Here is a 25573-nt window from a genome sequence, read left to right as displayed (position 1 = left end):
CTGTCTGTGGAGTCTGCACTCTCTCTGTGTGGAATTTGCTCTCTTGCACTTTCTCTGTATCTTTCTGTGGTTTGCACTCTCTCGCTCTGTGCAGAGTTTGCATTTTCTCTCTCTCTGTGGAGTTTGCTCTCTCTCTCTGTGTGGAGTCTGCACTCTCTGTGTGGGGATTGTTGCACACTCTGTGTGGAGCTTGCATGTTCACTGTAAGTAAGTAGCTAACACTCCACAGAGAGAGACCTTTCTGCTCATTCTCTCCATGGTAGCTCTTTGAAACAACCATCCAATTGGTCCTAGTCCCTTACTCTTTCTCCCAAGTTTAATCTAAATATCTACCCATGCCTGATTTGAGAGCAGGTTTTTACACACGTTTTGCAATGCTGTGTATTTTACTCGTTACATAAGTGAGCGTGAGGAAGTCAGACATTGAAAAACATGAAATGCAAAGATTAGTTGGAAAAGAAAGACACATGTTCTAACTATTGTAACAGTGTTTAGCTCCTAGTGTAATAAGTTCATCATTATATAGGAAATGATAAATACTGGGAAATAAACAGTCACCCAACAGAGACAGAAGCAATGGAGAAAGCAAACAACAAACAGGGTTTTGATACAAAAGGACAGAGCTGGTGGAGCAAACACACAACAAAAAGATGGATGTCCGCCCCTTCCAAAATGCAGGCTTGAGCCAGGGACCAAGATCTCCTCGCTTGTGCCATCGCTTGTGCTATCTCAGCCAATGAACAAGACAATTTTAACAGCAGTTTCAAGGGATTTTTGCGAATTCATCAAATCCTGGTTATGATAGAAGGGCTGTAAACAAGTCAGAAAATACCAGCTGTTAATCCCTTAAATACACAAGGGACTTAGTTAAATATAGTAATATAATCTACTTGACCTAAAAAAATAAGCCAGCCATTTGAAGTACGTGTTAAATGCAAACAGTTGTGAAATGGAAGCTATAATGTATTTGGATTTAGTGTATTAGTGTATTTATATGAGATGAGGGCTCACAGGGCTGAGGATAATATATATTGGCATAGATAATGGATTGGGTTATTTTCAGGTTGGCAAATTGTTATCAGCCTCAAGAATCATTGGTGGTCCACTGGTGGTTATAAACTATCTTATTGGCTTAGATTGTCCACTGTGACCCTCACCAATTTTTATCGGTGCACCATAGAAAGCATCCTATCTGGATGCACCATGGCTTGGTATGGCAACTGCTCTGCCCGAGACCGCAAGAAGCTGCAGAGAGTTGTGGGCACAGCTCAGCACATCACGGAAACCAGCCTCCCCTCCATGGACTCTGTCTACACTTCTCGCTGCCTTGGTAAAGCAGCCAACACAATCAAAGACCCCACCCACCCCGGATATTCTCTCTTCTTCCCCCTCCCATCGGGCAGAAGATATAAAAGCCTGAAAGCACGTACCACCAGGCTCAAGGACAGCTTCTATTCTGCTGTTATAAGACTATTGAACGGTCTCCTAGTACGATAAAATGTACTCTTGACCTCACAATCTACCTCGTTATGGCCTTGCACCTTATTGTCTACCTGCACTGCACTTTCTCTGTAACTGTAACACTTTATTCTGCATTCTGTCATTGTTTTCCCTTGTACTACCTCAATGCACTGATGTGGTGAAATGATCTGCATGGATGGCATGCAAAACAAAGTTTTTCACTGTACCTTGGAACATGTGACAATAATAAACCATTTTACCAATTTTAAATGGATCTTGTGCAATGTAGTCGGGTTTGCCAGTGATGCAGAGATAGGTGGGAAGGTGAAGGGGCAGTTGGAGTGGCAAAGTGGTGTAGCAGTTAGAACTGCTGCCTCACATCTCTGCAGTCCAGGTACGATCCTGACCTCCATGTGGAGTTTGCACATTCTCCCTGCAACCAGGTGGCTTTTCCCCTGGTGCTCTGGTTTCCTCACTCCCTCTTCTCCTTGTACCACCAGACTCAAGGACAGCTTCTATCCCACCGTTATCAGATTCCTGAAGGCACCTCTCTTTTGCTAAAGATGATGTCCCCAACCACCTCATCATGGCCCTTGCACTTTATTTATTTTCCTGCACTGTACCTTCTCTGTAGCTTCAAAATATTACACTCATTAATAAATGGAATTCATTAAGATCACTACAGTGTTTAAAATTATGCATTGTCAAAATCTGTATTTTGTATTATACCAAACCTAAGAGTACAGTATATAAGCAGCAGTCAGACCATAAGATATAGGAGCAGAATTAGGCCATTCTGCTATTCAATCATGGCTGATTTTTTAAACCCCATTTCCCCCACCTTCTCCTGGGCATACAAGTACTTGTGCACATGCCAATAAACTCATCTTTGACTTTCACTTTCTCCCTATAACCCTTAACCCCCTGTATTGTGGAGAGTCATGGCTGTCACGTGACAGCAATGCCCATTATCTGGTCGGAAGACCCACCACTGCCAATCAAGATTTGGCTCCACCCCACCCATCAGTGCACACCTGACCATTGGTCCCTTTAAGCACCTTTGTACTTGGCCTTGGGCCATTGGCCTTTGTAATCGATTAGTCCTTGCTGGCACTGGGCCACTGGCCTTTTTGAACTACCTGGGCTGGACCCCCACCCCCCAGCCCTCCAGCACTATAAAGAGTGCCACATGTGCCCGGTTCGTTCTCTTTTGACTGCTCCGAGGGATTCACCCTGCTTCATCCCAGGCCGAGGAACCATGGAACAGCGCTGGAGAGATTGTTGGTAAGGTGTGCACTGTCAATAGGGTTAGGAGCATTCTAGTTAGTATCCCCAGTAGCATAGAGCTGTGCCTGCACTGAGTCAAGGGGTGGCGGGTATCGTATTGTTTTTCCTTGATTGTCTGTACCCAGTTCGTTGTGTTTACGTGTGTGTATTTTACCCCCGTTGCGATTTTCCCACACTCGCTATAACCGGTGTGCGTGTGTGTGTGTTGTTCCCGTTACCTTTTCCCCGCGTTTGTCTTTGTAAATAAATCATTGATCGCTAAGATTGTGTTCAGAGTCCTTGTCCTCTGAGACCTCGAATCTGTTTCACAACACCCCCTTACCAATCAAGAACCTATCAATCTCTGCCTTAAATATACCTAACAACTTGGCCTCCACAGCCGTCTGTGGCAACATCAGTTAGTACCTGTGGAGAAAGAAACACTGTACTTTGGGAACATAAGGAGTCCTTGCACTTTATTTGTCCTCCTGCACTGCACTTTCTCTGTAAATCCAACAGTATATTTTACATTCTGTTTTTCTTTTTACTACCTCAGTGTACTTATGTACGGAATGATCTGTCTGGATGGCACACAGACAAAAGCTTTTCACTGTACCTTGGTACATATGACAATAATAAACCAATACAAGTAAATAGAAACAGCAGTAGGCCATTCAGCCTTTACACCTGCTCAATAAGATTATGGCTGATATTTTACTTCTGTGGCACTTCCCTGCATCAACCCCTTATCACTTGGTTTCCTTTAATTTCCAAAAATCTATTGAACAAGATCTTGAATGCACTCAGTGACTGAGCGACTACAGCCCTCTTGGGGAGAGAGTTCCAAAGGTTCAGCAAACTCTGGGTGAGGAAATTCCTTCTCATCTCTGCCATTGAATGGCTGTCACCCTGTTCAGAGACTGTGACTCCTGGTTCTGGACTCAGAGCATCAAGAGGAATGGGGAGGGAGTGGGAATATTCTCTTGAGAGAAATGAACAGCCATGATCATATTGAATGGAATTTTCTTCCTGAAAATGGCTGCACAGGTTGATAGGGTGGTAAAGAAGTCATATGTCATGCTTGCCTTTATTCGTTGAGGCATTGAGTTCAAGAGTCAGGAAGTTACATTGCAGCTTTATAAAACTCTGGTTAGGCCGCATCTGGAGTATTGCATTCAGTTCTGGTTGCCCAATTATAGAAGGATGTGGTGGCTTTGGAGAGGGTGCACAAGAGGTTTACCAGGATACTGCCTGGATTAAAGGGCATGTGCTCTCAGGAGAGGTTGGACAAACTTGGGTTCTTTTCTCTGGAGTGGTTGACCCTGATAGAAGTTTATTAAGTATGAGAGGCATAGATAGAGTAGACAGCTGGTATCTTTTTCCCAGGGTAAAGATGTCTAATACTAGAGGGAATGCATTTAAGATGAGAGGGGGCAAGTTCAAAGGAGATGTGGGGGGGTAAGTTTTTTTTTACACAGAGAGTGTTGGGGGCCTGGAATGCACTGCCAGGGGTGGTGGTGGAGGCAGATACGATAGAGGCATTTAAGAGGTTCTTAGATGGGCACATGATTGGAGGGATATGGACATTGCGTAGGCAGAAGGGATTAGTTTAGTTAAGCGTTTATTACGAGTTTAACTGGTTTGGCACAACATCATCAGGCCTGTTCCTGTGCTATACTGTTCTATGTTTTATGTTCTAAAGCCTGAAGGTTCAATAGCCTACTTTCCATTCCAATAGCTTTTGTAATTACTTACCCGTGTGCTAACTTTTTCTTCTTTGTTTACAGGGATCCCCAGATCCCTATGTATCACAACATGTTGCAGGCTGATAGAGCTATTTAAAATAATTAAGGCTACAGCGAGAGTAGATAGAAACATAGAAACATCAAAAACCTACAGCACAATTCAGGCCCTTCGGCCCTCAAAGCTGTGCTGAACATGTCCCTTCCTTAGAGACCCATAGCCCTCTATTTTTCTCAGCTCCATGTACCTATCCAAAAGTCTCTTAAAAGACCCTATCGTATCAGCCTCCACCACCGTTGCTGGCAGCCCATTCCACGCACTCACCTCTCTGATAGAACTGTTCTGAAGACAGAAGAGACTACAGATTTGGAATATATATTTTTAAAAACTGCTGGAAGGACTCAGTGGGTCGAGCAGCATCTGTGGAGGTAAGAGGTGTATGTCGATGTTTCGAGTCCACACCCTACATCGGATAGGACTGTTTTCATTGGTGGAGGGGTCAAGAACTGGGGACGTAAAATGAAGGCGCAAGAAACGATCTGCTGCAGGAACTCAGTGGGTCGAGCAGCGGGGTGGGGGTGGAATTGTTGACATTTCAGGTGAAGAACTTACATCAGAACTGAGAGGGAAGATGGCCAGTATAAAGAGGAGAGAGGGAGGGGTGACAGAAGTGCCTGTAGGTGATAGGTGGACAGAGGAGGGGTAAAGGATGATGGGCAGAATGAGCCAGGTTGGCCCCTCCTCAGTCCACCCCTCACCTACTGACCTCTGTGCCACCATTCCCCCTCTGCTCTTTATACTGGCTATCTCCCCTCTCCATTCTCAGTCCTGAGGCAGGGTCTTGCTCTGAAATGTCAACCACTCCTTTGTCTCCACAAATGCTGCTCGACCCACTTTCCTCCAGCAGATATATTTTTTGCTCCAGATTACAGCATCTGCAGTCTCTTGTGTCTACATGGAAGTGAAGGTGATTGTCAAAAGATCCAAAAGTGACAATGAGGAAGACCTTTTGACACGGTGAGTGTTTAAAGTCTGGAATACACATTGAGGGATATTAGTGAAGGCAGGTTCGATTCTTGCATCCAAAGTGGAGCTGTATAAGTATCTGAAAGGAAAAGAGAGTTTGAGAAGATTTGCTATGTCACGAAAAACTCTTACAAATTTCTGTAGATGTACGGTGGAGAGCATTCTGACTGGTTGCATCACAGCCTGGTATGGAGCCTCCAATGCGCAGGATCGCAAGAGGCTGCAGAAGGTTATAGCCAGCTCCATCATGGGCACAACTTTCCCCATCATCAAGACATCTCCAAGAGACGGTGCTTCAGGAAGGCAGCATCCATCATTACGGACCCTCACCATCCGGGACGTGCCCTCCTCTTGTTACTACCATCAGGGAGGAGGTACAGGAGCCTGAAGACCCACACTCAATGATTCAGGAACAGCTTCTTCCCCTCCCACCATCAGATTTCTGAACTGTTCAGGAACCCATGAACATTACCTTGTTATTCCTCTTTTGCACTATTTATTTATTTTTGTAATTTATAGATTCTTATGTCTTTGCATTGTACTGCTGCCGCAAAAGAACAAAATTCACGACGTATATCAGTGATAATGATTCTGATTCTGCTCCAGATTACAGCATCTGCAGCCTCTTGTGTCTACATAGAAATGAAGGTGATTGTCAAAAGATCCAAAAGTGACAATGAGGAAAACTTTTTGACACGGTGAGTGCTTAGGGTCTGGAATGCACATTAAGGGATATTAGTGGAGGCAGGTTGAATTCTTGCATCCAAAGGGGAGCTGTACAAGTATCTCAAAAGAAAAGAGAGTTCTGGGGAACAAAAAATGGGACTAACTGCAAACACTCCAGAGAAGCCAGTATAGTCTGGAAGGGCTGAACAGCGTCTTTTCGTCAGCCGAAATAGCTCAGTTGGGAGAGCGTTAGACTGAAGATCTAAAGGTCCCTGGTTCAATCCCGGGTTTCGGCAGCACGGCTGTGCATTTTACTGGATGGGCCATTATGACCCCCCTCCCCGCCACCCTTCTATGCTTTCCCCAACACCCCCGTTTGTTATTTCACCTGCTCCATCGTCAACTGTTCATTTTCCTCCACAGATGCTGTCCAGCCCGATGAGTTCCCTCACTAGTTGGTTTTTTTTATAATTCCAGATTCCAGCCTCTGCAATTTCTTGTGTCTCCTTCTTATTTAGTTTTTATGTTTCTTAGCGTCTGGTTTACGAACTCAGTAAAGTGTTCCGCACTTGAGATACTCCGACTGGGAAAGAAGGCAACCAGGACGGTTATCTGCAAGAGTTGGCAGTGGCAACGTGGGCAGAATGGCCTCCATCTGTAGTTTGGGTCTTTGTTGCAGTACTGGAGACATTTATCAGGTCAGACAATATCTGTGCAAAAACAAAAAGAATTAAAAACTTCAAAACCTCAAAAATATTTGAATCCCTAAGACTCTCTACTTTAAATTTTATTGTTGCTCTTGTCATCTGCCGAAATAGCTCAGTTGGGAGAGCGTTAGACTGAAGATCTAAAGGTCCCTGGTTCAATCCCGGGTTTCGGCAGTGGTAGGAAACCATTTTTTTTTACTTCATCATAATTTTTTTTTGTGAGAACGGCAATTTCTGGTCCAATGACATTTTCCAGCTGTTTGCCTTTCTGTTCCAATGTAAGTCTCAGATAATAAACTCGATGGGTTAAAATGGAGACCCGAGAAATTCTGCAGATGCTAGGATCTGGAGCAATATATAAAAAGTGCTGGAGGAACTCAGCAGGTCAGGCAGCACCTAACGTCTGTTTCAGGGCAAAATTTGAGGAAAGTTGCTTCCTCAATGACTTTTTCCCGGAGTGTAAGAAATTGCAACAATAATTATGCCGAAACCCGGGATTGAACCAGGGACCTTTAGATCTTCAGTCTAACGCTCTCCCAACTGAGCTATTTCGGCAGATGGCAACAATGGGGTTTTTTTTCGGTTCCTGGAACAAACTTATGTTGCATTTGAATGACTATTGTGACTGTTAGCTGCTATTTTGCATGGATTTCTCCGAAGTACTTTCAACATGTTAAATAACAACTCATCCAGCTCCTAACTCAAAAGCACTAAATGAAAGAATACATTGACCCCTCGGGCGCCTTTCCACTGTATCGTTTTAATTCCAGTAACAAACAACAATGTTAAATCCAATTTTAAAATTTACCTGGGGATATTCTTAAAGTCCCAAAAATCTTTTTAAAAATGTAATTTTAAAATCCCTTTTTGCTCAAAGATCTAAAGAATTTATCCAAAATTCTTAGAACCTAATTTCAACCAAAATGAGTCCTTTTATTATTAATTTGCAAAATACACTAATGTTATAAGCATATTATGAATGGTTCTGTGCTGCAGTGTTCTGTGGTTCTATGGTTCTAAAGACCAGAGTGAAAATGATTATATTTCAAAGAAATACATTTATACATTTTGGATTTGAAGAAGCATGGGCATAAAAGGAAAGCAATTGCATATATTTTTTTTTAAATATACATTTGAACATTTTGGATTTGAATTCTCCTGGAGAGGTGAGGGAGAATTTTTCCATTTTGCCTTGATTAAAGGCAATATAATTTTATATAAAGAAACAACCGGAATGAAGGTCATTACACAGCAAAGTATTTAGAATTGAACTGAAGTAGACGGTGGAAATTTAAAGCAAAATCAATCAATAAATGCAACAATTAATCTATTTAATGACCACAATAAACATCGGGTAAAATTTACGTCCCTGGGTGGGCTCGAACCACCAACCTTTCGGTTAACAGCCGAACGCGCTAACCGATTGCGCCACAGAGACTTGAAAAGCGAAGCTTCCGCCTTTCTATTTGTTACAGTATGTGCCAAGCAAGGTGTGCCGATTAAATGCTGTGATAAGGTCAAGGAGCAAAACAGACCCCATCCATTTCCTTAATTTCGTAAAGCTCTAAAAAAACACCTATTTTTCAAACTCTTTTTCTGGCTGGAAATACATCTACATTTTTAGATGGCAAATGCAGGGAACTCAACATCAAACCCAGTAAACGATATTATAAAGTGATCTCCACAGAAGAAATTCTGGGAGTTGGTACAGCTGTGCATCCTTTAGTTTATGTTTTCTTTTTCCCACTTCACCTGACTTGTTTTGGGATCTACTGAAGATCTGAAATGCACTGTAGAAGGTAAGTTTATTTTGTCTTTGTAGTAAATAAAAAGGTCAAACGTCTTCTATCTCAGGTAAACAATTGGAATGTGCAATATTCTATGTGGCTTCTCTTTCATTGCTCTGTCTTTGTCTCTCTTCAGTCCAGCTCCTCATTTTTCTCCTCTGTCTTTTCCCACCTCTACATTTGCACTTGGTTTATTATTGTCACATGTACCGAGGTACAGTGAAAAACTTGTCTTACATACTGTTCATAGAGATTAATTCATTACACAGTGCATTGAGGTAGTACAGGGTAAAACAATAACAGAATGCAGAGTAAAGTGGTACAGTTACAGAGAAGGTGCAGTGCAGGTAGACAGTTGGGTGCAAGGTCATAATGAGATGGATTGTGAGGTCAAGACTTCATCTTATTGTACTAGGGAGCCTTCAATACTTATAACAGCAGGATAGAAGTTGTCCTTGAGCCTGATGGTATGTGCTTTCAGGCTTTTGTATCTTCTGCCCGATGGGAGAGGGGAGAGGAGAGAATGTCCAGGGCGGGTGGCGTCTTTGATTATGCTGGCTGCTTTACTGAGACAATGAGAAGTGTAGACAGAGTCCACGGAGGGGAGGCTGGTTTCCGTGATGTGCTGAGCTGTGCCCACAACTCTCTGCAGTTTCTTGTGGTCACGAGCAGAGCAGTTGCCATACCAAGCCATGATGAATCCAGATAGGATGCTTTCTATGGTGCATTGATAAAAATTGGTGAGGGTCAACAGGGATATGCTAAATTTCTTTAGCCTCCTGAGGAAGTAGAGGTGCTGGTGAACTTTCTTGGCCATGGTGTCTTTGTGGTTGGATCAAGACAGGCTGTTGGTGATGTTAACTCCTAGGGACTTGAAGCTCTCAACCCTCTTGACCTCAGTACTGTTGATGTAGACAGGAGCATGTGCACCGCCCCCCCCCTTCCTGAAGTCAATGACCAGCTTTTTTGTTTTGCTGACATTGAGGGAAAGGTTGTTGTCATGACACCATGTCACTAAGCTCTCTATCTCCTTCCTGTACTCCGACTCATCATTATTTGAGATATGGCCCACTGCGGTGGTATCATCTACAAACTTGCAGATGGAGTTAGAGTAGAATCTGGCCACACAGTCATGAGCGTATAGGGAGTAGAGTTGATATTATTTATTGACATAATTGGCAAGGACAGTACTTAATACCCATCCCTAATTCCCATGAGAACATGGCAGTGAACCAGCTGCCTTCTTGTGTTACTCTGGTCCATGTGGTGAAGGTATTCCACAATGTTTTTGAGTAGGCCTTAGACCCAGCAACAATTGAAGAAATGGCAATGTATTCCCAAGTCATGGAATGGAGACTTGTAGGTGACGGTGTTCCAATGTCCCTGATGCACTTGTCCTTCTAGGTAGAGATCATAGATTTGGCAGTCCTGATGTCGACAATTCCTCTCCCTCCACTGATGCTGCCCAACCCACTGAGTTCCATCAGCAGTTTGCTTTTTGTATGGATTTGGGAAGTGTTATCCCTGTAACCTAGGCATGCGTTCCTTTTGTACAATGCACACACTGCAAACAGTGTACCCATGGTGAAGGCAGTGAAATCTGGATGTGGTTTTGATGAAGGTGGATGATTTGTCCCGGATGGTATTCTATTCCTCTCACTATTTCTTGCATTCTCTTTTCTGTTTGATGTTACTACCATCAGGGAGGAGGTACAAGAGCCTGAAGACCCACACTCAATGTTTCAGGAACAGCACCTTCCCCTCCGCCATCAGATTTCTGAACGGTCCACGAACCCATGAACATTCCCTCGTTATTCCTCTTTTGCACTATTTATTAATTTTTGTAAATTATAGTAAATTTTATGTCTTTGCACTGTACTGCTGCCGCAAAACAACAAATTTCACGACATACGTCTGTGATAATAAACCTGATTCTGATATTTATTCCCTCCCCCTAGTTTCTAGTGACCCTCTCTCAGGTACTTTGCTATTTTTCTTACTCCTGCCTTGTTCTCCATTCTGTATATCTCTTCTGTTCCTTTTCCCGTTTCCTCCTGTGCCTGTTTCCACACAGTTTATTTGACAGTTCCTCTGTTCTCTATCAATTGAATTAGTTCAACCCAAAACCCAATTAAGAATCACATAAATGACTCCAGTCAGATGACATTTTGCTTTCGGGCTGTATTAGCTTTTTAGCTGCATTACCATTAGCTGTTTTTAAAAGGGTTGAAATTTAATTTTGTATCCAGTCTTTATAACTTCAAAGTGCATTTGGACATATCCAGATTTCTGATCTGACACAGATAGTCGGCAACATTATGCTTTTACTAATTACTGCAAATGACATTGGAAAGTAGAGGAAGAAAAAATTCTGCTATATGATATTAGTGCTAAACTTAACCAGTTAATTGCCCAAACTTGGAATTATCTAGCCAATTCTCCCCCTGACCTCAAGACTTCCTTTGGAGTCTTTGCGATGTGTTTCGTGTTAAAGAGTGAAATTTAAAATGCCTGGATCCTTTCCTTCTTTGTTGATGCCTGCTAGGGAATGATTTCCCCATTAAATTTGATCCCATATCCCCATTAGGTTGGACTCCATACTTACATTTGACTTATGCACAGCAAGCTCCCACAGACAGAAATGTGGTCAGAACCAGATAATACAAGCACGCAAGAAAATAAGATAAGAGATAAGATATCTTTATTAGTCACATGTACACCGAAACACACAGTGAAGTTCATCTTTTACGTAGAGTGTTCTGGGGGCAGCCCGCAAGTGTCGCCACACTTCCGGCGCCAACTTAGCAAGCCCACAACTTCCTAACCTGTACGTCTTTGGAATGTGGGAGGAAACCGGAGCACCCGGAGGAAACCCACGCAGTCACGGGGAGCACATACAAACTCATTACAGACAGCGGCGGGAATTGAACCTGGGTCACTGGCGCTGTAATAGTGTTACGCCAACCGCTACAAGGAGCAGGAGTAGGTCATTCAGCCTCTCAAGCCTGCCCCGCCATTCAATATGATCATGGCTGATCTAAGCTGGCCTCTTGTGTTCCCTAACCTTCAATTCTTCAATCTTTCTAATATTTATCGTTCTCCACCTTAAATATATCTAATGACCTGGCCTCCACCAGGGGCAGAGAATTTCAGAGACTCACTCCCCACTGAGAGAAGAAATTCGTACGCACCTCAGTTTTAAATGACCAGCCCCTTATGTTGTAGCTATCAGAATCAGAATCAGGTTTATTATCAATGACGTGACGAGAAATTTGTTCTTTTGTGGCAGGAGTACAGTGCAAGACATAAAAAATCTATAAATTACAGAAATAAATAAACACTGCAAAACAAAAGGAATAACAGGGTCGTGTTCATGGGCTCATGGACCGTTCAGAAATCTGATGGCGGAGGTGAAGAAGCTGTTCCTGAATCATTGAGTGTGGGTCTTCAGGCTCCTGTAGCTCCTCCTCAATGGTAGTAACGTGAAGAGGGCATGTCCCGGATGGTGAGGGTCTTTTATGATGGATACTGCCTCTTGAAGGTGTCCTCGATGTGTTTCAGTGATGACGTTTGAAGGAAAACTGTTGATTCATACATTAAGAAAGTTACACTCTTCTTCAATACAGTGGATCTTTTACATCCATTTGAGAGGGCAGGGTTTAATGGTCAGAGTGGAGATCTATAGATTTCTAGATACAATGAAAATCAGGAGATATGGACAATTGAGGAAGGTGTCAAAGATTATAAGATAAAATATCTTCATTAGTCACATGTACATCGAAACACACAGTGAAATGCATCTTTTTGCATGGAGTCTTCTGGGGGCAGCCCGCAAGTGTCGCCACGCTTCCAGCGCCAACATAGCATGCCCACAACTTCCTAACCCATACGTCTTTGGAATGTGGGAGGAAACGGGGGCACCTGGAGGAAACCCATGCAGACATGGGGAGAACATATAAACTCCTTACAGACAGCGGCAGAAATTGAACCCAGATCACTGGCTCTGTAAAGCATTACGCTAACTGCTACACTACCGTGATTAGCCCTGCTTTTATTGAATGACAGAACAGGCTGAAAGGACAAATGGCTTATTTCTGTGACTGATCAGGAAGAAAACCCGTCATCCTTTTCAAGTCTTGCCTCCACACCAAAAAGATGGAATGGACTTTGAACTGTGCTCTCAATGTACATGGCAGATCAAGCAATTGTATCAGGGCTATTGGGAGATGGGCATTACATGCTGACCTTTCCAGGGATTCCCTCATCCCTGGAAACAATATTAAAAATAACAACATGGAATCTGAGAACCGACGCCACTCAGTAACTCCCATACGGCCAATCCTGCTGAGGACTTTTGTGGAATGCACCAACCCGAGTATTGAAAGGCTGGCGCATTTCAACACTGCCTAGGCAACTCCCCAAAAGGCAGCCGCTGTTGCCAGTAAAATGCTGCATGAAAACAGTACATGTAAATGGTACAAACATCTACTCAAAAAAATGAGACACTGTAATGCATTAAAGAAATCTTCCGCGTGTGTGGTATAGATTTCTCATGTCTTCTCTTTCATTTCCATCTACTCCTCTGTCCCTTACTTTGACTGACTCGTTCTGAGTCTTTCCTCTTTTTTTTGAATCACGGAATTATCTCCATTCTGTAAGCCAAGGGTGCAGGAAAGACTCACAAGGATGTTGCCAGGATTGGATTGTTTGAATTATAAGGAGAGACTGGGTAGGCTGGGACTGTTTTCCCTGGAATGAGGGGTGACCTTATAGAGGTTTATAAAATCACGAGGGGCATGTTAAGGTGAATGGTCACCGTCTTTTTCTCAGGGTAGGGAAGTTTAAAACTAGAGGGCATAGGTTTGGGTGAGAGAGGAAAGACTGAAAGGGACCTCAGGGGCAATTTTTTCACACAGTGTGGTGGGTATATGGAATGAGCTGCCAGAGGGTAGAGGCGGGTACAATTACAACGTTAAAAAGACTTTTAGGCAGATATCCTTATTAGTCACATGTACATCGAAACACACAGTGAAATGCATCTTTTGCATGGAGTGTTCTGGGGGCAGCCCGCAAGTGTCGTCACACTTCCGGCGCCAACATAGCACGCCCACAACTTCCTAACCTGTACATCTTTGGAATGTGGGAGGAAACCGGAGCACCTGGAGGAAACCCACGCAGTCACAGGGAGAACGTACAAACTCTTTACTAACAGTGGCCGGAATTGAACCCAGGTCGCTAGCGCCGTAATAGTGTTGCGCTAATCACTACACTACCGTGGTACATGGAGACACAAGAAAGATGGCAAATGCTGGAAATCTGGAGCAACACACAGAAAGCTGGAGGAACTCAACGGATCAGGCAGCATTTACGGAGGGAGGTGGGCAGTTGACATTTCGGGTTGAGACCCTTCGTCAGGACTGCCCACCTCCCTCCACTGAGGAAGGGTCCTGACCTGAAATATCAACTAGGCAGGTACATGGATAGGAAAAGTTGAGAGTGATATGGGCCAAATGCAGGCAAATGGGACTAGCTCTTGGTCAGCAGGGACAAGTGGGTCGATGGGCCTTTTTCCATGCTGTATAACTCTATGACTCTGTGATCAAGACCAGAAACACAAACTTCATGGCCTCCAGGGCACATTGTCGGCAATCACTTTTAAGCACCTCTAGCACTCTCTGGTGTTCTGTTGTAGGAATGCAGTATATACATTCTATCTGTTATACCATCTTTCTGTAGCAATACATACAAAATGCTGGAGGAACTCAGCAGGTCAGGCAGCATTTATGGAGGGAAATGAACAGTCAAAGGCCCCTTTACCCAGCTCTTTCCCCTTCCCTGCCCTCACGACCTGCCCAACCCCCACACCTTCCTCCCTCTGGTTCCCACCTCCTTCCCTTTATTCCATGGTCCACTGACCTCTCCTGTCAGGTTCCATCTTCTTCAGCCCTTTGCCTCTTCCACCTATCACCCACCCCCCCCCGCTTCTCACATCATTCCCACTCCCGCCCTCCCCCACCCACCTACCTTCCCCCCTCACCTGGATTCACCTATCACCTGCTAACTCGTGTTCCTCCCCCTCCCCGTTACGAACCAGCAAAAAGAAACACACCGAGTCATGTATAAGTGTTAAAAACTACTTTATTAATAACTACTTATGATAATAAGGAAATTAAAAGTGAAAATGTTAAGAATGTTAGAAGTAAAAATGTTAGATCTTAAACATTAACCCCAAAACTAAACTTGTAGTGTGTGTGTGGCAAATTCCCAAACTCCAAGTCCGGGAATAGTTCTCAAAGTTCAGGTGAAATGTGAGCAAAGGCTTCTTCAACAACCACTGTTGACTGAAGATAAGAAGTAGATGCAGAGAGAAAATAGAGAGTAATTATAAAATCCAAATGTTCCACGATGGAACCCAAACAACACCTCAGTGTCTACTCAGCAGTGACCACTCCACAGCATCTGCCTTGCCCCAAAAGGCTCTCGAATCGTGGCCGTCCACACAAATACCTGTTTCCTTCTACAGGTTAATGACAAAGTGGACTCCACCAGATTATTCCAAAAATCCATATGTGGATTGTAGTGACAGACACAGTTACTGTTTTTCATCCATCGATAGAGACTAGCAGGCTGGTCTCCCTCTCTCTCTCTCTCTCTCTCTCCTCTGACTGATTCTGACTGACTGCTTCAAAAATGTCATTATGTCCTTTATCTTCCGTTGATGTCAGCACGCCACACACACACACACACACACACACACACACACACACACACACACACACACACACACACACACACACACACACACACACACACACACACACACACACACACACACACGCTATGCTCTATCTTAAAGGGACATTCACCAATAGTAACCCAGTCCGTATTCTGGCTTCTCCCTCTTTTCTTTCCAGTCCTGATGAAGGGTCTCGGCCCGAAACGTCAACAGTTCATTTCTCTCCGTAGATGCTGCCTTTGTGCTTCTGAGATTTATACTGTCTACAGCAGGCACCTCAAGGGTCAGGAGAGATCTCATCATGCTCTATCCTCCAAATCTGCTGGTAGGATAACTGAAGCAGAGTTCAGCATCCTCTGCCAGGTCAATAACCCCAGCAATGAGGCCAAATTACATTCAGTCAGCTCTACTGAGCAGGCTACATCACTTGCATGCTCAATACCTGAAACAAACACTCTCCTCTGAGTTCTGTCACGGAGGAGATTACAGGAAAAAAGATTCAAGGATATCTTTAAATCAAGAAGGCAACATCCATCATCAAAGATTCCTATCATCCGGGCCATGCCATCTTTTTGCAGCTACCATCGGAAGCCTGAAGTCCCACACCACCAGGTTTAAGAACAGTTACTTTCCTTCAACTATTCAGTTCCTGAACGAACCTACTCAACCCTAATCACTACAGTTTGGCAACACTGATCACATTGATCACTTTGCACTAAAATTGACTTTTTGTTTTGTTCTAATTGTGTCCTTTCTTGTAAAAATTGTGTAGAATTTATGTTTAATTTTTCTTGTGAATGCTGCTTACCTGATGCTATGTGCCTGTGATGCTGCTGCAAGTAAGTTTTTCATTGCGCCTGTGCACACATGGACTTGTGCATATGACAATAAACTTGACTTTGACTTTTAACACTGCAGATGAACCTTGGAACCTTTCTAGCAAAATCCTTTCTCTACCAAAGACACAGCTGTACTTGTGCACATGACAATAAACTCACCTTTGATTTTGACTTTGGAAATCCTTAGCTCATGATTGCTCAAAAGTGGAGATGGTGAATTTGGGATGCAACTGGGCGCCTTGTGTCCTTTGCTCAAGAGCACACAAAGGCTCTGTGTAAATGGCAGGAGGAGCCTGTCTCACAAACTGCCAACTGCCTGCCCTGCCAACCATCTCCTGCCCCACCTGCAGTGGAGTCCATGAGTTCCAGTAATCCTCATCAGCTACTTCAGAACCCACTGTACTGGACTGGAAGCAAACCACCTTCCAACGCAAAGGGCTACTTAAGACGAAAAGAGGAATGTACGAATACAGAATAAACATTCTCGGAGTGTGGAGAGGTTGAAGCTGCAGGAGACTTCCTTTACAATACTGAACTAGTAATTGATTAACAAGCTGGATATCCATAAATTCACAATATAACATAGGAATTAAAAACTCTGAGAGATTTAGTACTCTAAGGAATGCAGGTAAATTAAATTCCAATATTCAACTTGAGGACAGATTTGGATTTGTTGTAATCTCCACTGCCTTTGATAGAAACATAAAAACAGAGAAAACCTACAGCACATACAGGTCCTTCGGCCCACAAAGTTGTGCCGAACATGTCCCTACCTTAGAAATTACAAGGCTTACCCATAGCCCACTATTTTTCTAAGCTCCATGTACCTATCCAAAAGTCTCTTAAATGACCCTATCGTATTCGCCTCCACCACCGTTGCCGGCAGCCCATTCCACACACTCACCACTCTCTGAGTAGAAAACTTACCCCTGACATCTCCTCTGTACCTACTCCTCAGCACCTTAAACCTGTGTCCTCTTGTGGCCACCATTTCAGCCCTGGGAAAAAGCCTCTGACTACCCACACGATCAATGCCTCTCATCATCTGATACACCTCTATCAGGTCACCTCTCTTGATCACTGAGAAATCAGAGAACGTATCGTTAACTAACACCAGATCCCGAGTGGCCATCACACATGAAATCGTGCCTTAGCAAGGCGTCAACACCTAGGATAGGTGGTTGGGAGACAGATGAAAATGGGCTCCAAGAAACACCCCAGAAACAACACTTGAAAAATGGAGGTAGACCAGCAGTTCAAAGATAAAAATGGGGGAATTATTTTGGGTCAAGCTGTTTTGCTCTGAGTGCCTTGTTCTTCCCACGAATGCAGATTCAATGGCTGAATTTGAAAGCAAGATCAATATATTGCTTCACCTCACCACGTCACAGTTACCCTCAAGCCTGCACTCTCTCCTCCGCCATCCTTGCACTCACCTCTCTCCCTGGATAGGTACAGCCTACCCTCCACTAATCTTGTAATGGCAACCCTTCCCCACCATCACCCCACTCCCCTGCCGCTCTTTACTAATTATGTTGGTGTATCACCACTACACTACCCCAATCTCAACTTGCCACAGAATATGGTCACCCTGGCCCCAACGTCAACCCAAAAGGCTAGCTGCATCCAACACTCCTTCCTCTAGGATGTTATCTTTCTGCAGAGCCTTCAACATCCCCAACCCACCCTCCAGTGTGGTGTCATTCCCCCTCCACCTCTCTCTCCCTGGTGGAAAACCTCTCAATCCCCTGCAGATTCTTCCTCTCTGATTGCCAACAGACCCCTCACCTTCCCTGTAGGCACCTCTGCATCTCTTGCAGCTCCCCCCCTCTCCCCTACATACCTTTCCCCTCTGCTAGTCCTCCCTCATTCTGCATGACCCCTCTAGGCAAGCGTCCCGCACCTCCTCTGCAGACTCCCTCTCTCCACACAATCCCCACTTCAGAATCAGAATCAGGTTTATTATCACTGACTTATATGTCGTGAAATTTGTTGTTTTGCAGCAGCAGTACAGTGCAAAGACATAAAATTACTATAAATTACAAAATAAATAAATAGTGCAAAAACAAGAAATAACAAGTAGTGTTCATGGGTTCATAGACCGTTCAGAATTCTGATGGTGAAGCTGTTCCTAAATCAATGAGTGTGGGTTTTCAGGCTCCTGTACCTCCTCCCCGATGGTTGAGGGCAGGCACGGTAGTGTAGCAGTTAGCGTGACGCTATTACAGTGCCAGCGACCCGGGTTCAATTCCGGCCAATGTCTGTAAGGAGTTTGTACATTTTCCCCGTGTCTGCATCGGTTTCCTCTGGGTGCTCTGGTTTCCTCCCACATTCCAAAGACGTATGGGTTAGAAAGTTGTGGGCATGCTATGTTGGCGCCGGAAGCGTGGCGACACTTGCGGGCTGCCCCCAGAACACTCTACGCAAAGATGCATTTCACTGTGTGTTTCGATGTACATGTGACTAATAAAAATAGTTTATCTTATCTTAGTAACGAGAAGAGGGCGTGCCCTGGACGGTGAGGGTCCTTAATGATGGATGCCACCTCCCTGAGGCACCACCTCTTGAAGATGTCCTCGATGGTGGGGAGGGATGTGCCCGTGATAGAGCTGGCTGAGTCTACAACCCTCTGCAGCCTCTTTCTATCTTGCGCAGTGGAGCCTGCATACCAGCGGTGATGCAACCAGTCAGAATGCTCTCCACTGTACATCTGTAGAAATGCCCTGTCATGCATGCCTTTCCTCTCCTTACAAGCCCCATCTCTCCTGCTGCCCCCGTACTCCTCCTGTTATCCTGTTGGCACATCCCTTGCCCTCATTGTAGTTTCCATCCTTTCCTTCCAGGCCCACATTGTCCACACATCATACATCTTTCCCTGCTGTTCGCCCTGCACCCTGCATCATCCTCCCCTCCTCTGCTGCCTTGCTCCCTCCCCACAAGTTCCTCCACTCTCCAGAGCACCAACCCCACCATGAAAGCCTCTCCCTTCTCCTATTGACCCTATCCATTATTCAGGATGTATTAGAAGGCCATTTAGAAAGTCATAAATACAATCACACAAGAGTCGACATAAATTTATGAAAGGGAAATCCTGTTTGACATCTGCTATTCTTTGAGGATGTAACAAACAGGGTGGATAAAGGGGAACCAGTCGATGTAATGTATTTAGATTTTCAGAAGGCAGCTGATAAGGTGCCACTTAAAATAAGAACACATGGGGTTGCGGCTAATATATTTGAATGGATAGTGGAGTAGTTAACTATCAGAAATTCGGGAATCAGGTGTCACCTTTGGTTTGGCAATCAATAGCTTGTGGGGTACCAGAGGGGTCAGTGCTGGGGCCTCTTTATAGAACATATTACTGACTTGGATAAAGGGACCAAGTACACTATTGCCCCTATTTGGTGATGATACAAAGATAGGTGGGTTAGCAAGTTGTAGGAAGGAGGCAAAGAACTTATAAAGGGATATAACTAGAAGCTGGCAGATGGATTATAACATCCATTCGACTGTCCATTCCCCTCCACGGATGCTGCCTGACCCACTGAGTTCCTCCAGTGCTCTGTGTGTTGCAGTCTCATGTGTCGGGAGGCACTCGGGCTGATTAGCCTGCTCAAGACCCCACCTACCCGGGTCATTCTCTCTTCTCTCCTCTTCCATCGGGTAGGAGCCTGAGGGCACGTACCACCAGGCTCGAGGACAGCTTCTACCCCACTGTGATAAGACTATTGAACAGTTCCCTTATACAATGAGATAGACTCTGACCTCACGATCTACCTTGTTGTGACCTTGCACCTTATTGCACTGCACTTTCTCTGTAGCTGTGACACTTTACTCTGTACCGTTATCGTTTTTACCTGCACTACATCAACGCACTCTGTACTAACTCAATGTAACTGCACTGTGCAATGAATTGACCTGTACGATCGGTTTGCAAGACAAGCTTTTCACTGTACCTCGGTACAGGTGACAATAATAAACCAATATCAATACCAAAAAGTTGTTGTCATTGCCCAGCCCCATTCCCACAAGCCCCGCCCCTTCCCCGCAGGCCCCGCCCCTTGATCGGCGGCCCCGGAGCACGTGGGCAGGCGGGCGCGATGACGTCAGGGCGCGCTCGCTGGCCGTCGCCAGCCGGTTTTGAAAGTAACGGCCGGGCGGGCGGCGGGAGGGGGGAGGGGCGGGGCGGGGCGGACGGCCGCCGTGGGAGGGCGGGGCCATTTAAATACCGCGGGGCCGCCATGTCTCAGAAGGACAGCGTGTGCTCGCGCTCCTATTTCGTGGTTGTCATGGTGTTCGTGCACGTTTACATCCTCAATGTGTTGGCCTTGCTGCTGTACGTGTACTACACCAGCGAGAGCGCGCATTCGCCGCCCGACGGCGGCGCGTCCGCGACGCCCGGGCAGGACGCGAACGCGCGGCAGGAGCTGTCGGAGCCGGAGCGCGCGGCCAGACTGCAGCAGGACGCGGGGTTCGGCCGCCTGCGCCGCTTGGAGGGCATCAAGGTGAGGGGCGGGGCTTGGTGTCGTGGGCGGGGCCGGGGTCTGAGCTGGGGGGGGGCGGGGTCGGCATCAGTGGGCGGAGCGAGGAGCCAGAGTGGAGAGGTGGAGGTGGGTGGGGCCAGAGCCAGAGTGTTCGAACCTGTGGGCGGGGCCTCCTGGAGATTGATGGGGTGTGTCCAGAGCCAGTGATGGACACAGGGGGAGGGGCCAGAACCTGTGGGCGGGGCCTCCTGGAGAATGATGGGGTGGGTCCAGAGCCAGTGATGGACACAGGGGGAGGGGCCAGAATCTGTGGGCGGGGCTTCCCGGAGATTGATGGGGTGGGACCAGCGTCAGAGTGATGGGCACAGGGGAGGGGCCAGAGCATGTGGGCGGGGCCTCCTGGAGATTGATGGGGTGGGTCCAGAGCCAGTGACGGGTACAGAGGGAGGGACCAGACCCTGTGGGCGGGGCCTTTTTGAGATTGATGGGGAGGGGCCACAGCTAGACATAGAACATAGAACAGTACAGCACAATACAGGCCCTTCGGCCCACAATGTTGTGCCAACCTTTAAACTTCACCTAAGACTATCTAACCCCTTCCTCCCACATATTCCTCTATTTTAAATTTCTCCATATGCGTATCTAGTAATCTCTTGAATTTGACCAACGTACCTGCCTCCACCACCACCCCAGGCTTAGCATACCACGCCCCAACCACTCTCTGGGTAAAAAACCTTCCTCTGATATCTCCCTTGAACTTTCCACCCATTACTTTAAAGCCATGCCCTCTTGTATTGAGCATTGGTGCCCTGGGAAAGAGGCGCTGGCTGTCCACTCTATCTAATAATAATAAATGATATTCCTCTCAATATTTTGTACACCTCTATCATGTCTCCTCTCATCCTTCTTCTCTCCAAAGAGTAAAGCCCTAGCTCCTTTAGTCTCTCCTCATAATGCATAGTCTCTAAACCAGGCAGCACCTGGTAAATCTCCTCTGCACCCTTTCCAAGGCTTCCACATCCTTCCTATAATGAGGCGACCGGAACTGGACACAGTACTCTAAATGTGGTCTTACCAGAGTTTTATAGAGTTGCATCAGTACCTTGTGGCTCTTAAACTCGATCCCTTGACTTATGAAAGCTTACATCCCATAAGCTTTGTTAACTACCCCATCCACCTGTGAGACTTGGTGGGGTGAGGAGGGATTTGCTATGCTGGGGTAGTGCCAGAGCCAGAATGGGAGGGGGAGGGACCAGACTGGGGAAAGTGTATTGGTGGAATGATGGAAGTTGTTGGATGAGACTGTGTGAGTTTGTGTCTGACAAACCAGTGGTACATTATGTGGATGGGTGAGCTCTATGTGTCCAAAAGGGGTAATTAAATTGGGTGGATTAATGAGGGATGAAGATGTGAAGATGGGGCTCAGGGGTGACATAGTGAAATGTGAGATGGAAAAGGGTATACTTGGGTAGAGTAGACTGGAGTGTGTGAGGCAGACTGGTCAGAGGAGCTGTCACGTGATATCCCAACTTCTGTACTCAATGCCAGAGCCGCTAAAGACAGACAAGCTGTACACCTAAAAGCTAGGGCTTTTCTCTTTGGAGAGCAGGAGGATGAGAGGTGACTTGATGGAGGTGTACAAGATGATAAGAGGCATAGATCGAGTAGACAGAGACTTTTTTCCAGGGCAAGAACAGCTAATGCGAGGGGACATAATTTTAAGGTGATTGGAGGTAGGTATAAGGGGGATGTCAGGGGTAAGTTTTCTACATAGAGAGTGGTGGGTGCGTGGAACGCACTGCTGGCAGAGGTTGTGGGGGCAGATACATTAGGGACATTTAAGAGACTCTTAGACAGCCACATGAATGATAGAGAAATGGAGGGCCATGTGGGAGGGAAGGGTTAGATAGATCTTAGAGCAGGATAAAATGTTGGCATAACATCGTGGGCCGAAGGACCTGTACAGTGCTGTAGTGTTCTGTGTTCTATGTTCTATGTTCTTCACCACTCTGTCTACTTGTGTCACTGCTTTCAGGGAATTATGTAGAGTAATAGAATTACACAACAAGGAAACAGGTCTTGGTTCAGCTCGTCCATGCCAACCAAATTGCCTACCTGAGCTAGTCCCATTTGCCTGCATTTGGCCCATATCCCTCTAAACCTTTCCTATCCATGTACCTGTCCAAACGTCTTTTAGGCATTGTATCTGTACCCACCTCTACCACTTCTTCTGGTAACTTGTTCCACATACAGACAGCCCTTAAGGTCCACTTTAATTCTTTCCCCTCTCACCTGAGCCCTCTCATTTTAGACTCCCCTACCCCGGGAAAAAAACTGTGACCATCCATGTTCTTTATGCCCCTGTGATCTTATAAACAGCTCACCCCTCAGCCCCCTATGCTCCAGGGAAAAAGCCCCAGTCTATCCAGTCTCTCCTTGTAACTTGGTATTGGTATCGGGTTATTATTGTCACTCATACCAAAGTACAGTGAAAAACTTACCTTGCATACCGTTCATCCAGATCAATTCATTACACAGTGCATTGAGGTAGTTCAGGGTGAAAACAATAACAGAATACAGAGTAAAGTGTCACAGCTACAGAGGAAGTGCAGTGCAGGTAGACAAGATAAGATAAGATATTTATTTATTAGTCACATGTACATCGAAACACACAGTGAAATATGTCATTTTGTGTTACTGAGAATGTGCTGGGGGCAGCCCTCGAGTATCGCCACGCTTCCGGCACCAAGATAGCATGCCCACAACTTCCTAACCTGTATGTCTTTGGAATGTGGGTGGAAACCCACGTGGACACCGGGAGAACGTACAAACTCCTTACAGACAGTGGCAGAATTGAATCCGGGTCACTGGTGCTGTAATAGCATTACGCTAACCGCTAACCACTACAATACTGCGCCACAATAAGGTGCAAGGTATAACAAGGTAGATTGTGAGCCCTTCAGTCCCAATAACATCCTTATGAGTTTTTTCTGCACCTTTTCCAGCTTAATGACATCCTTCCTTTAGCTAGACGACCAGAACTACACACAATACTCCAAGTGTAATCTCACCAATGTCTTGTGCAGTTGTAACATGAGACCCAACTCTCGTACTCATTGCCCTTACCGATGAAGGCAAGCGTGCCAAACACTTTCCTCATCACCCTGTCTACCTGTGTCACTACTTTCAGGGAACTATGTACTTGTATCCCAAGGTCTCTCTGTTTAATAATACTCCTCAGGGGGCCTGCGATTCATTGTGTGTGTTCTGGCCTGGTTTAACTTCCCTAAATGCATCACTTTGCATTTGTCCAAGTTAACTTCCATTGCCTACTTTCCCAGTTGACGTTCTTCACTGTCCACTATCCCACCAATTTTGGTGTCATCTGCAAACTTACCAATCGTGCCACTGACATTCTCTTCCAAATTATTGACGTGTGTGACAAACAATAAAGGACCCAGCACTGACCCCTCTGGCACACCACTGGTTACAGGTGTCCAATCTGAAAAACAAGCCTCCACTAATACCCTATGCCTCCTACCACCAAGCCAATTCTGTGTCCAGTTTATGGATCCTGTATATTCCAATCTTCTGGATCAGTCTACCATGCAGGACCTTGTCAAAGGCTTGCTGAAGTCCATGTTTTCAATGTCCACCACTCTGCTCTCGTCAATCCTCTCAGTCACCTCCTGAAAAACCTCAATCAGATTTATCAGGCATGATCTCCCACAAACAAAGCCGCCAAGAAAGAACAGCAAGCAGGAGTTTCAAGTAACCAAGCAGTGAACAGCCCACTTGCAAATTAAAAACAATGGTTAGGAGAGATTTATCACGGAATGGGGGATTTCAGTTATGTTGGGGTGGGGGGGGGGGGGGAGAGCCTGAAGAAAAGTGTTGTTCTTAGAGTTGTGAAGTTTGATAGAGTAATTTTAAAATGCTTTTGAAAATTATGAAGGGTTTTGATAGAGCAGTTAGTGAAGAACTATTTCCTCCTTCAAAATAGTTGCTAGTCAGAAAAAACTAAGGTTAAGATTATTGAAAGAAAATTATTGGTGGGTGGCATATTTTTTTAAGCGAGTAAACTTAGTGTTCCAGAACTTTATCTGTTAAGTTATTAATTTGGACATGTATAGAACTGGGAAATTAATTAACGTTCAATAATGAGATAAATCTGATTGTCATTAAAAACCCATCTAGTTCATTAATGTTCCTCCAGGAATGCTTTATCTTTATTCAGTCTGCACTTTCTTCTCACCCCATCCCTCCCCTCCAATCTCGCTCCCTCCCATGTTTCCACCATCCTTCCTTTGATCTCGAACAATCAGTCCTTAGTAGCGGCCTCAGCTATGTCTCCCTACATCCACATCCTAATGAATTCTGAGACCAACGTGATGTTAAATTCTACTTCTGCCACCTCCGCCTCCTTGCCTATTTCTTTGGTCAGGAGTCATCACCGCAGACTGCATACCCTTCTCCTGTCTCCAGAATTCCCAATGCACCTGGACCCTTCCCTCTGGCCCCTTAACTTGTCTTGATCTATTTATTCATTGCTAATTGCTGGTGGGATATTGATCGCATTGATTATTCCACTCCTTTCACTCGCTCTAATATACTGGCCTCTGAACCTGCAGCACTCTACCATTATCACATTGTCATCAAACCTAATGACAAGGCTGGTGCTATTATGGTCTGGAAAACTAACCTCTATCGCAGGCCAAATATCAGCTCCTAGACACCTCTCATACCTCCCCTGTACTGTGACCCCACTACTGAACATCAGGTTACTGTCTTCTACACAATTACAGACCTTATTTCTTCAGGAGACCTTCTCTCTACGGCTTCTAACCTTGTACTTTTG

The 25573-nt window shown here is 45.3% G+C and overlaps 1 protein-coding gene and 4 non-coding genes across 5 annotated transcripts in view; 3 read left to right on the top strand and 2 right to left on the bottom strand.

Moving 5' to 3' along the window:
* Nucleotides 1-6385: 6385 nt before the first annotated feature.
* Nucleotides 6386-6458, top strand: trnaf-gaa (transfer RNA phenylalanine (anticodon GAA)). The gene has a single exon. It is a non-coding gene; the product is annotated as a tRNA-Phe (tRNA).
* Nucleotides 6459-6970: 512 nt separating this feature from the next.
* trnaf-gaa (transfer RNA phenylalanine (anticodon GAA)) lies at nt 6971-7043 on the top strand. Its single transcript has one exon. It is a non-coding gene; the product is annotated as a tRNA-Phe (tRNA).
* A 308-nt stretch (nt 7044-7351) lies between these two features.
* Nucleotides 7352-7424, bottom strand: trnaf-gaa (transfer RNA phenylalanine (anticodon GAA)). Its single transcript has one exon. It is a non-coding gene; the product is annotated as a tRNA-Phe (tRNA).
* Nucleotides 7425-8233: 809 nt separating this feature from the next.
* On the bottom strand, nt 8234-8307 carry trnan-guu (transfer RNA asparagine (anticodon GUU)). Its single transcript has one exon. It is a non-coding gene; the product is annotated as a tRNA-Asn (tRNA).
* A 12145-nt stretch (nt 8308-20452) lies between these two features.
* The window catches only part of p4htmb (prolyl 4-hydroxylase, transmembrane b), a 53858-nt gene continuing 48737 nt past the window's right edge, over nt 20453-25573 (top strand). The window contains exon 1 of the mRNA XM_052018777.1: nt 20453-20736. Coding sequence (XP_051874737.1) covers nt 20473-20736 — 264 coding nt within the window. The 5' untranslated portion in view covers nt 20453-20472. The remainder of the gene's footprint in view (nt 20737-25573) is intronic.

This window comes from Pristis pectinata, chromosome 6 (assembly GCF_009764475.1).
Source record: "Pristis pectinata isolate sPriPec2 chromosome 6, sPriPec2.1.pri, whole genome shotgun sequence".
Taxonomy (NCBI): domain Eukaryota; kingdom Metazoa; phylum Chordata; class Chondrichthyes; order Rhinopristiformes; family Pristidae; genus Pristis; species Pristis pectinata.
The sequence above is the reverse complement of the archived record's forward strand: the minus strand, read 5'-3'. Positions and strand labels throughout refer to the sequence as shown.